This window comes from Cylas formicarius, unplaced genomic scaffold (genome assembly GCF_029955315.1).
Source record: "Cylas formicarius isolate icCylForm1 unplaced genomic scaffold, icCylForm1.1 PGA_scaffold_9__14_contigs__length_23061073, whole genome shotgun sequence".
NCBI classification, from domain to species: Eukaryota; Metazoa; Arthropoda; class Insecta; order Coleoptera; family Brentidae; genus Cylas; species Cylas formicarius.
In genome coordinates, this window is record NW_026844365.1 from 11,808,489 (window position 1) to 11,819,692 (window position 11,204).

Here is an 11,204-nt window from a genome sequence, read left to right on the forward strand (position 1 = left end):
GCAAAGTAAAATTTTACGTCCCTAGAAATTTAGGCCTACATTTCATCTCCTTACACCTAGGACAAATGTTTTATATCAGTAACCAATTGTATTTATGTGTGACCACTTCAACATTGTTTCAGACATATGTGATATTAATGCGGATACACTTCGTGAGATTGTTTTTGCTTATTGATAATAAACCTAAAAATATCAAATAAAACTTAAACCTATATATATATATATATATATATATATATATATATATATATATATATATATATATATATATATATATATATATATATATATATATATATATATATATATATATATATATATATATATATATATATATATATATATATATATATATATATATATATATAGTTATATATAGTATATAGTTGGATAAATGCAGAGCGTCGTCTCTCGTATTGAGGTGTCCGGACTTTTCTATTTCGATGGCCTCTCGTATAATCCTAGTCCTAAAATCAGGAATATTAGCTATTTGTTTGCAAGTGCCGAAATCAATTTTATGGCCTGTCTGATGTTAGTGCTGAAACAAAGCAGATGTTGTTTGTTTGTTTCTTATGGCTAAACGATGTTCCTCGAGTCTGGCTGAAATCCTTCTGTTGGTCTGTCCCACATACGTCAAGCTGCACGATCCGCATGCTACACTGTATATTCCTTGGTTTTCCAGAGTAATTTTTTTTTTTTTTTTTAGTATACAGTGTAGCACGCGGATCGTGCAAACAACATCTGCTTTGGTTCAGCACCAACATCAGACAGGCCATAAAATTGATTTCGGCACTTGCAAACAAATAGCTAATATTCCTGATTTTAGGACTAAGATTATACGAGAGGCCATCGAAATAGAAAAGTCCGGACACCTCAATACGAGAGACGACGCTCTGCATTTATCCAACACTTGGAGAACGATAATCAAACAGCAGAGCGATGCGCAGCAGCCAACGGAGACATCGCAACTACGATCGGGCGAAATTAACAACGCGACAATTCGGGGGGCGGAGCCACCTCCTCCCACGCACAAGCAGCACCGTTACCATCTCCGACGCAGAGTATAAATACCGCACGCACCGCCGATAACCTCCCAGTGTTCGAAGTGTTTTCGGCGCGCGAGCATTGAAGATGCCAAGTGAGATTTTGGCGAAACGTCTGCAGGATTCCAGTCGGAGTTCAACAAGCGAATGGATGATATCCCGGAATATAGTGTCATCACATTTCTCCATCCGTGAATCAATACGTGCGTTTCTTGTGCTGTAGCTGTAACACTATCCATTTCTAGTTCAGTTTCACAGTTTGTTTTGAATTACGTAAATTAATTTTGTTTGTTCTAGTATCTTAAGTTCACGTATTTTTATATAAGATAGCTTTGTGTAGATTCCTTCACTAGAAATATTAAAGTTCATTTGAAAAATTACTTTAAATGCATTATTTTGTAGCCTTTGTAATTTATTTAGCTGTGCTAAGCATGTTAACAAGTATCTCAGGTGTGGCTATTATAAAGCAGATGTCTTGTTTTTTGGTTCAGTTTTTGTGAACATCTTTTTTTTGCATCTAGCATTGCTACAGTTTTGTCAATTACGTTCTCAATATGTTTATCCCAAGTTAGATTTTCAGAAAGAGTGCCGCTTCATTTATTTTTATATTTACGTTACAAGGTCCTTTTCCTGTCTCTGTTCCTGTTTTTTGGGCGTTTAAGAAAACTCTGTTATAGCACAGTTACTCAAAATACTGCTGTAAATCTTTATTAACAAGTTCTTCAAGCTGTTCCGCACTATCACCCGAGAAAACTAATGCAGTGTCATCAGCAAACTGCAGTAACCATGAGCTAAATTGCTAAACAGCATAGCAACCCATTGATAATTAAATACATACATTGTGCGTACTAGACGTAATATATATATATATTACTATTTGAGTTTTGAACCCTTTCCGGGACAACAAAATTAATTTTTGCTATTAAATAGTAAAAGCATTTTTGTCCTACAGCTTCCTGTCTTTTTTCCTAACGAGTATTAATAAGGCTTGAATATTCCGCTACGGGAAAGATGTTTGAGAATTGGAGATCATATTGTTCTAAGAGAAAACCTGTTAAGATATTACAAGTCCATGTCTTATATATCAGTTCAATGGTCCGTTTGCATTCCATTATAATTTGATATTGATAAGACAGGTTTGGTTGGTTGTCACAGTTTTATTTTGTCAGAGTGTCAAATTTATGAATTTTCTATTGTCAAATTTTATTTATGGTATTTCAAAGTCGAAATAAATGGTAAAGTATCGAATCGCTGGATCGACTGCCACCAGGGTCCTGATTCAACACCAATTAAGTCAAAAGAAAGTATATGCTGATTATTGATAATTTAATATAATGTAAGGTAATATCAACCACATTGAGGAGTGGGTAGCTTGAAGCTTCATCAGATTCTCCTCCACCAATTTGACCTGCTCAATGAGGTTCAAGTAAGTTTTTAGCACTTTTGCAGACCATTTGCAGTTGATACTACTTTTTATTTCATTTCAACGTTTATGCCAGCCAGCTTTTAAGCTATTATTGTTTATTAAAAATGACTTGCCCAAAATCACCGTACCCAAGACTAAACTCACATGTTGGTTAACATTCGAAAAAAAATCTGTCAGTGGTCCTGTTAATCGGAATGATTTTTAAAACGTGACGAATAATCAAAACCCGGATTTAATTGCTCGGACAGTGTAAACAATGAAAATATGTATCTCAAAAAGGATTATAACAATATAAATCACTCGTAGCCCCGTATAAAACGACACAATGATAAATGTAATTTTGGTAAACGTGAGCTTCTCCATATAATTTTCTCCATTTATATTGCGCTGCATCTGATAAGCGCCATTCCTTATATTAGTTAGAACTGGTATAAATCAAAGTAAAGTTCAGTCGAGGATGCTAGAAAAAGATGCCCTGACATTGCTTCACGAAACTGAATTTTTGCCGCGATACCAAAACTGCTTGAAACACGGGCTCTCTGTCCCATATTTGATCAACGCTGTAGACAAACTTAAAATTAAGTAATATGTGAAAACGATTTTTAAGTAATATGTGAAAATATATTTTTTTGTAGCTAAAACTTCCAATTTTATTTTAAAATAAATTTTAACTTTCTTTTCTCTTTATTATCACTTTATAATGGATAGGTGTGTTAAATATACATTTATTGTTTGTTTAAGTTGAACGGTGAAATACTTATTCCTCTTAATGTCTAATTGTCTTTGGTATCTATTCCAGCTGAAGCCCGAGATAACCATTTGCAATGGATCTCCCTGGAATCGTAAGTATCAGGTAATCAGATATTTTGCTAATGCTTTATGTTCGAGTAACTTGTTTTATTTATTTAATTTATTAACTAGATAGTTTTTGTTATTATTTTTTTTACAGACATTGACAAAATACCATTGTTTTTGCTTTCAAAAAAAAATGCGATACATTTTCAAACAATTTATTGTTATATCAATAAAACTTTGCTTCACTTTTCTAGAGTAATTTAAAGTATTCGGTTTTTAGTTACATTTTTTCAAGGATTAATTCTGCAAGGACACATATGAGACCTCTATTGATTGTTCTATGGTTCTGTCATTCGCATGGATTTGCAGGTCAATGGCATTGAAAAGAATACTTCAGAAATATCGAAATATTTTGAGCTGGAATTTAGAGATCAAAATAAGAAGATAGAAGGTCCTATCAACATGGCTCACAAAATGCTTATTAAAACAATGATTTTTAATAATCATCTTTCGATTTGAAAGATTAAAATATGAAACGTACGTCTAAAATCAAAAAAAAGCTTCTGATCCCTAAAACCAAAATGTGCTTAGAAAATCCCTCTTTGATAAGTATGTCGATAGCTAAAATCATCAAGGAAGGATTTAGTAAGCATTTTTGAGGCATGTTCACGTGATTTATTTAAAAAATTTCGATATCTTAAGTCAGATGCCTCAAAAAACGATTACTAGGCATTTTTTATTGTCTTGAAAATCATAATATGCTTAGTAAGAAAGTAGATGTATAGTGCCGATATAAGCAACAGAAACCGTACATAACCTCAATTTCCTAACCCCCCCGCAGCGGGGGCCCCCCGCGCGTGGCGTCCTAGTGTCCCCCCTGTCTACCAGAGTGCGCTCCGCCCCCCACCCAGCTTGTGTAGCGTCCTGTTTTGCCCCGGTTCCGCCCGTCGCTGCTAGATGTCGCGCGCTTGTGTAGCGTCCTGTTTTGCCCCGGTTCCGCCCGTCGCTGCTAGATGTCGCGCGCTCCGACCGTCGTAGGCCCCCCCGGTAGAGGGCGGTGACGGTGCGGCGCGGTGACGCGGTGGATCGGGAGGATAATTAAATAAACTTGAATTTTAATACATTTTATTTTATTTTATTTATAAAATTGGTCTGGCGAGGAGTTTCTTCTTCTTTTTATGTCGATTCAGTCGACCATCCCATTGTTCCTGTTCCTTGCGTTGTTCTTCTTCCCGTTCCCGGAGGAAATCTAAATACGAAGTGCACTCCTCGCCGTCCCACTCCGTCGACCACCCACCCGGGTACTCCTGCTGCTCTTCTTTTGATCCACCGGGTTGCTCCTGCTGCTGGTGATGTTCCCTTGTCGTTTCATGTCGTACCGGGAATTCTAACCCCCGGTACTCTTTGTGTGATTTGAATATGTGACGCCCTAAGCGATGCGCCAACATAATATGCGACTTGTCATACGGACAAACCGCGATTTTTTCTAGAACAAAACAAAGTATGATATGTAGCGTTTCCTATAAAACACACATTTTTTTTTTAAACAAAACTTCCAAAAAGGGGGGTTATCAAATTATTTTAAAAATTGTTTTTTAAGTTATACGCGCATACCAAAATTCACGTTTCAATTCACTGTCATTTAAATGTAAGTGTATTATTGTCAAAAGGGCAAACTGCAATTTTTTAGTACAAAAAATAAACAAAAAAATGTATATATTTCGCGTTTTCCCCATAAAACGCACATTTTTGAAACAAAACTTTCAGTAAGTGGGGGGTCATCAAATAATTTTAAAAATTGTTTATTTTTTAAAAGCCAAAATTCCCTATTCACTGTCATTTAAAAGATATTAAAAACGCTCAATTTAATTCGATTATTATTGTCAAAAAGGCAAACTGCAATTTTTTAGTACAAAAAATAAAACATATTTCGCGTTTTCCCCATAAAACGCACATTTTTGAAACAAATTTAAAAATTGTTTATTTTTTAAAAGCCAAAATTCCCTTTTCCATTCACTGTCATTTAAAAGATATTAAAAACACTCAATTTAAATCGGTTATTATGCAACGTAAAAAAGATGAGTATCATATTTTAAAAACAGGTAGAAACTAACCAAAAAAGTGATAACCCAAACTGAAACCCACAAGAAAAGACGCGCACTGTATAAAGGTAATTAAAATATAAAACTTACCAGTTGTAGGGTCGTAGGGAAATGGACATCGCACTTCTGTATTCATTGCACTGAATATAGTCTATAATACACATGCAACGTATTTATACACATGCACTCCTTCCATGGTTGAATTAAAAGTCGAAAGGTCTTCAACCCACAAGCACCAACGCCGATTTGAATAGACGCGATGTTGTCGCCAGACAACCGTGCAGATAGGAGTCTCAGGGTCAACACGCTTTCACACGGGAACGCAACCGCTTCGGACGTTGGACGAACGTATGTTGCCGCAAAAGATCAAGGCCAACTTGCTTTCATTTTTTACAATCTCCGTATGGGATGTGGAATTTCATAACGCGCCGAGTCTAAATGTCGAGTTGTTTTGCTTGTTGAGAATAATAATTAATTGCCCCCTTTATATTTGCTCCGTGGGATTAACGTAATGGGAAAAATTTGTTGCAACGCATGTGGAGGTGTCTTCGTTTGTTAACTTTTAGAAAGTATTCTCGCACCGTATAAATACATCTCATTTTTCTCTGTTTTGTCAGTAGTTGTTTTTGGTATTATTCGTGCAACGTGGAAGCTAACTTAGTGGTTTGGTGTTCGTACAAAAAAGCAGTAAGTACCTTTTTTATTGTTTTATTTTAATTCTTTAACATTTGTTATTATTTTATAAAGGTCCTAAAGATCATCTTAGTACTCTCAACCCGTAACCGCAAATAGAATAGCAGCCAATCTTAAGCGTAAGTTTTTTTTATTTTTTTTATTTTGAGATAAAATAATTAATAATAATTTATAGATGGACTTAAGTCAACTGAATCAAACCTGTCTTGCAGAAGGTGATTTTGAGCAGCCGATTGTCAAACTGCATGAATTGCCGATAGGCGTTCCGTTTAAAATTACTAGAGCCAAAATTGTTAATACAAAATTTGGCAATTCCGTGTTGCTGCAATTAGAAAATTCCGTAGTATTTCTTCCTACTCGCGTGACAGAAGCTTTCCGTCCGAGACTAGAACACTTTGCGTCGGGGCAGTACAAACTGGTCTACGAGGGATCCAAAGATATTGGAAAGCCCAACTCTTTAAAGAAATTCAAAATAATTCAAAATTAATCAACATATTATACAGGGTAAGTCTTATTTACTGTTATATATTTAATAAACCACGATGCGCGTAAAGCAGATCATTCATAGAGCGCAAATCTTAATTTTAACCTTACAAAAATTAAAAAAGCATATTTCCGACAAGTTCACTCTTAGAGATAGTGATGTGTGGCTTAGGAGACTAAGTAAAAATATTGAATCTTGCAACCAAATCGTTTCTAACGAAAAGGATTTATCTATTGGGTTAAAAAGAAAATTACAAACTACAATTCAACATCTGAAAGCTATTAGAAAAATTATTCTTAATTATCAACATAAGCATTTTGGATTGGGATTACAAAGTAGTAGCCGCGAGACAAACACAAATGAAATGGTTGTATGGGAATCGGTAGCGTCGTGTTTCCAGGGAAGAGTTCAGACTGGTGTCATAATTAATTTACTTCATAAAGATTTAATTCAATTTTTAAACGATTCTCGTCCAATATTTCAACAAAAAATTAGTCAAATTTTAAAGAAATTTTTATTGCTGAAAGTAAATACCACATTTTGCGGTGAATTTATTAAGGCAAAAAATGATGTCCAAGGCGAAGTTGATGTTAAATATCTGAGTACCGGAAATGCTGTAGTTGATTTAGGAACAGAATTGAATGATTGGTTTGTTGAAAATGTGCAAGATAAAATTTTAAATCAAATGTCAGAGTTTCAGGAACGTGATTCCGGGTGGGCTTTAAATAATATTATTTATTTAGAGATTAACATTAATAAATTTGAAATGGGTAACGGATCATCCTTCGTTGTGCGACATTGACCAAATTATGATTATCGAGCGGGCTATACGAGGTGGAATTTCGGTGTGTGTTGGTAGATATGCGGAGGCCAACAATAAATATATGCCCAACTACGATTCATCCAGGGATGATTCCTATATCATGTACTTTGACGTCAATAACCTCTATGGCAAGGCCATGTGCGAGCCTCTTCCTTACGGAGGATTCGACTGGATGTCTCATCAAGAGATTGATTCATTTACTGTCATGAACATTCCAGATGAATCTTCCCAAGGATATATCCTAGAGGTAGACCTGGAATACCCGCAGAAATTACATGACACACATAGAGATTTTCCATTTTGTGCCGAACATCGAGTGCCCCCCAATTCAAAGTTACCAAAACTAATGACTACTTTGTATAATAAAGAAAATACGTCATACACTATCGCAATTTAAAACAGGCTCTCAAAAACGGTCTCGTACTAAAGAAAATTCACAAAATATTAAAATTTAACCAATCTCGTTGGTTGAAATGTTATATCGATCATAATAATAAATTAAGAACCCAAGCAAAGACAAAATTTGGTATAAATTTATACAAATTGTTTAATAATGCCGCTTACGGTAAAACAATGGAAAACATTCGCAAGCATCGTATTGTTAAATTTGTTAAAGCGTGGGATGGTCGCTACGGTGCGAAAAATTTAATTTCTAGTCCTAGATTTCACAGTAGAACCATACTTGATAACAATTTGTTGCTTATAGAATTAAAAAAATCGGAACTTTGCTTTAATAAGCCACTTTATATTGGAATGTCCATATTGGATTTGTCGAAAACGACCATGTACGAGTTTCATTATAATTACATGCTTCCAAATTTGGGTCCCGAAAAATGTAAAATTCAATACATGGATACGGACAGTTTCATTTATAATATCAAATGTTATGACGCATATGAAAGCGTTATTAAGGCCGATTTAACAAAAATTTGACACGTCTGATTATCCTAATGACAATCCCTATAATATACCGCAAATCAACAAAAAGGTTTTGGGGTTGATGAAGGATGAGACTAATGGCACCATCATTAGTCATTATGCGGGGTTAAGGTCGAAAATGTATACTTTCAAAATTTTAACGGGTTCGGTAGTTAAAAAGTCAAAGGGTATTCAGTACAATATTGTAAAAAATAAAATTTCATTTGATGACTACGTAGAATGCTTAACAAATTTTAGGGAAAAGTACGCCACTCAACGAACCATTCGTTCATACACTCACAATGTATTTAGCATCGAACAAACAAAAGTTGCCTTGAGTCCTTTAGACGATAAACGTTATCTTTTGCCGAATTCATATGAAACGCTTCCGTGGGGACATTATAAAGTGCCGTAATTATTTTTTAATATATTTTTGTTACAGATTATGGTCAAACAACTTACATTAGAAAGCCTTTGTATTATAACAATTTGCGAAAATATTAGGTGTAGTGCTGATTTTTTGCTTGAGTCACCTTTGCCTTGGAAACTAACGATACTAATATTTAAATATTATTCGAAATATAGATGGAAGTACCTTAAACAATTAGCGCTCCAGTCTGATGGCAATTCTTTATTAAATTTAGAATTCATTCTGTTGAATAAGAGATTTGGATCGTCTTACAGAAATAGCATTTTGGCAACTCCAACCATTGATTTTGACGGAGAATCCGCTTACTGTTTATGGGTCAGTTATTACAGGATAAAATATTCGGAAATTTTAGTTTGTAAATCTTGTCACTTTATATTTCAACTAGTTAAAAAATTTAAAAAGAAAAATTTTAGACTTTTATTGGATCACTATCATTTACAGCTGGATATAAATAATTTGAATGATGTATATCACGATAAACAATTTTGGTGTCAAAGCTGCTTTGAAGAAGTTTTGTTCACTGTAGAAACTGAAGATGAATGTAATTTAATGCTTCACGATGAGAGGAAATATGGAAAAAAGTTACGCTTTTCTGATAGTCCATTGAACTATTAATACTGTGGTTTTATTATAACATATGTAACTGTAGATAAGACTTTTATGTATTGATTGTATTCCATTGTATTGCAACAAGAATAAACATGTATATATTTAGACGCTATTTTCTTTTTTACCACCACCACAACACCGCATAATAATTACACAGAAGTTTGTAATTGTATAATTTATTTATTATATACATTATTACTATTTTACAATTTCGTTAAATGCTAAATTATTAAATTGTTCTAGTTTTCTTTTGCACTCTTGAGCTTGCATCCGCGCCACTTGCAAGTCTGTATTAAAAAGCGCAATTTGTGTTTCAATTTCGTTGATATTGCACTCTAATCCCGACAACTGAGACGCCAAGTTTCTTTTTAAATTGAATGCCTCACAAATGACACTTTTTTCTCTACCGTCCGTGAACACTTCGAGCCAATCAGCGGATGACGTTGGAGCTGCAAACGCTTCACTTGTGGTAGTTTTCTTCTTCTTCTTGCGGGATACGACCGACGCACTTTGTTTTCGTTTGGTCGCAGATTTTTTGGTTTGTTGCTCTACAGGAACGAAGCTGGACGGGAGCACTTCTGATGAAGGAAATTGCAACTCGAAATTTTCCAATAAATTATACAATTCGTTGGATGTCACAATTTTCTCTTGAGCCATCATATACACGTATTTATGTCAGAACTTCTAAATCGAGACTAAATTTATTTCAAAACGTCTACGTTGTCTACCCACGAATCGTGCGACTTATCCAATCCCAACCAGCGCACGAGAACCATATTGCCTCGTCTGCGCAACACCTTTTCGACGAGATATAAGTCCGGGTTAACTGTCTTCTGCAATTCTTCTTCATAAAATCCGCCCATTATGGGTTTACCCTGCATATCTTGAAGCAAATACGTTACGGGGTTAGTAACCCGTACTTTAACAATTTTAAACAATTCCGTGGTCCAATTCGGTGTATAACCTTTGTTGAAAACGTGCTTGACTTTGCTGATTCTAACGATGTCGCCGACTTTAAGTTTACGAGGACCGAATATTTTTATGCTACTATACGCGGTTTTCAAAATTCTCTTTTCGTTGCTCTTACTCACATCGATGGGTTTCGTACCCGTCGTTCTATGTTTTGTGTTATTGTATTCATCAACGATAGAGGCGAGCACATCGATCCATTTGTACGTCCCGCGTAAAGAAAAATGTCGAAACAATTTCTCTTTGAGGGTACGTATCACCCGTTCGACAATTGAGGCCTTTTTTATGCTATACGTACTATAGTGGTTAATTTTATGCTTATCCACAAGTTTCAGAAACGTGTCGTTGTAAAATTCTTTACCGAGATCCGTTTGCAAGTTTTGAGGGTGCCGTCCGTCCTTGAGAATTTTGGAAAACGCCTTGGCGACTTCGACCCCGGTTTTGGTTTTCAACGGGCGACACCATACATATTTTGAGAAACAGTCTATCACAACCAGCACGAATTTAAAATTTCTGTTTTGTTTGCTGTAGCGATCTAATTGGGCCAGATCCGCTTGCCACAGGTCATCCATCCCTCGTATTATAGTCCGGCGGCGAGCATAATTTCTGCGTGCCGGCTTGTGCAGTTCTCGAACCAGTTGTACCTTCTCTTTATTCATAATGTGTGTTCGGTTGCGATGGAGGATTTAAAACCCTTTGTTTCAATACCTTCATTATATTCTCATTTTCGTTCGTAAGTCGCTCCATTTTGGTTACAATATCATGAAATTGCTGTGACAAAACGGCGACTTTTGTCATGTGCTTTTCCAAATCTTTCTTTGCGCTCATTTCGCTTAGCTTTTGGTGGAAAACTTCGCGAAACTGCATAATTTCATTTTCGAGTGTAGTGCTACTCATTTTCAGTTGTTCTTC

At 35.3% G+C, this 11,204-nt stretch overlaps 1 protein-coding gene and 1 long non-coding RNA gene across 2 annotated transcripts; one reads left to right on the forward strand and one right to left on the reverse strand.

The window, feature by feature from the left end:
• Positions 1–4,403: 4,403 nt before the first annotated feature.
• LOC132707753 (uncharacterized) lies at positions 4,404–5,593 on the reverse strand. The gene is made up of 2 exons (XM_060679693.1): positions 5,457–5,593; positions 4,404–4,750 (listed from the first exon to the last, which is right to left on the reverse strand). Exons 1-2 carry the CDS (start codon positions 5,500–5,502, stop codon positions 4,404–4,406), a joined length of 393 nt encoding a protein of 130 aa, XP_060535676.1. The 5' UTR covers positions 5,503–5,593.
• Positions 5,594–5,920: 327 nt separating this feature from the next.
• LOC132707754 (uncharacterized) lies at positions 5,921–9,409 on the forward strand. The gene is made up of 3 exons (XR_009619771.1): positions 5,921–6,053; positions 6,114–6,178; positions 6,235–9,409. It is a non-coding gene; the product is annotated as an uncharacterized LOC132707754 (long non-coding RNA).
• The last annotated feature ends 1,795 nt before the right edge of the window (positions 9,410–11,204 follow it).

Excerpts from the sequence above, each read along its gene's own strand:
- LOC132707753 (XM_060679693.1), bottom strand. The coding sequence starts at position 5,502 with ATGAATACAGAAGTGCGATGTCCATTTCCCTACGACCCTACAACTG. Across the intron at positions 4,751-5,456 it reads TCCCTACGACCCTACAACTG|AAAAAATCGCGGTTTGTCCG; the intron begins GTAAGTTTTATA and ends GTTTTGTTCTAG.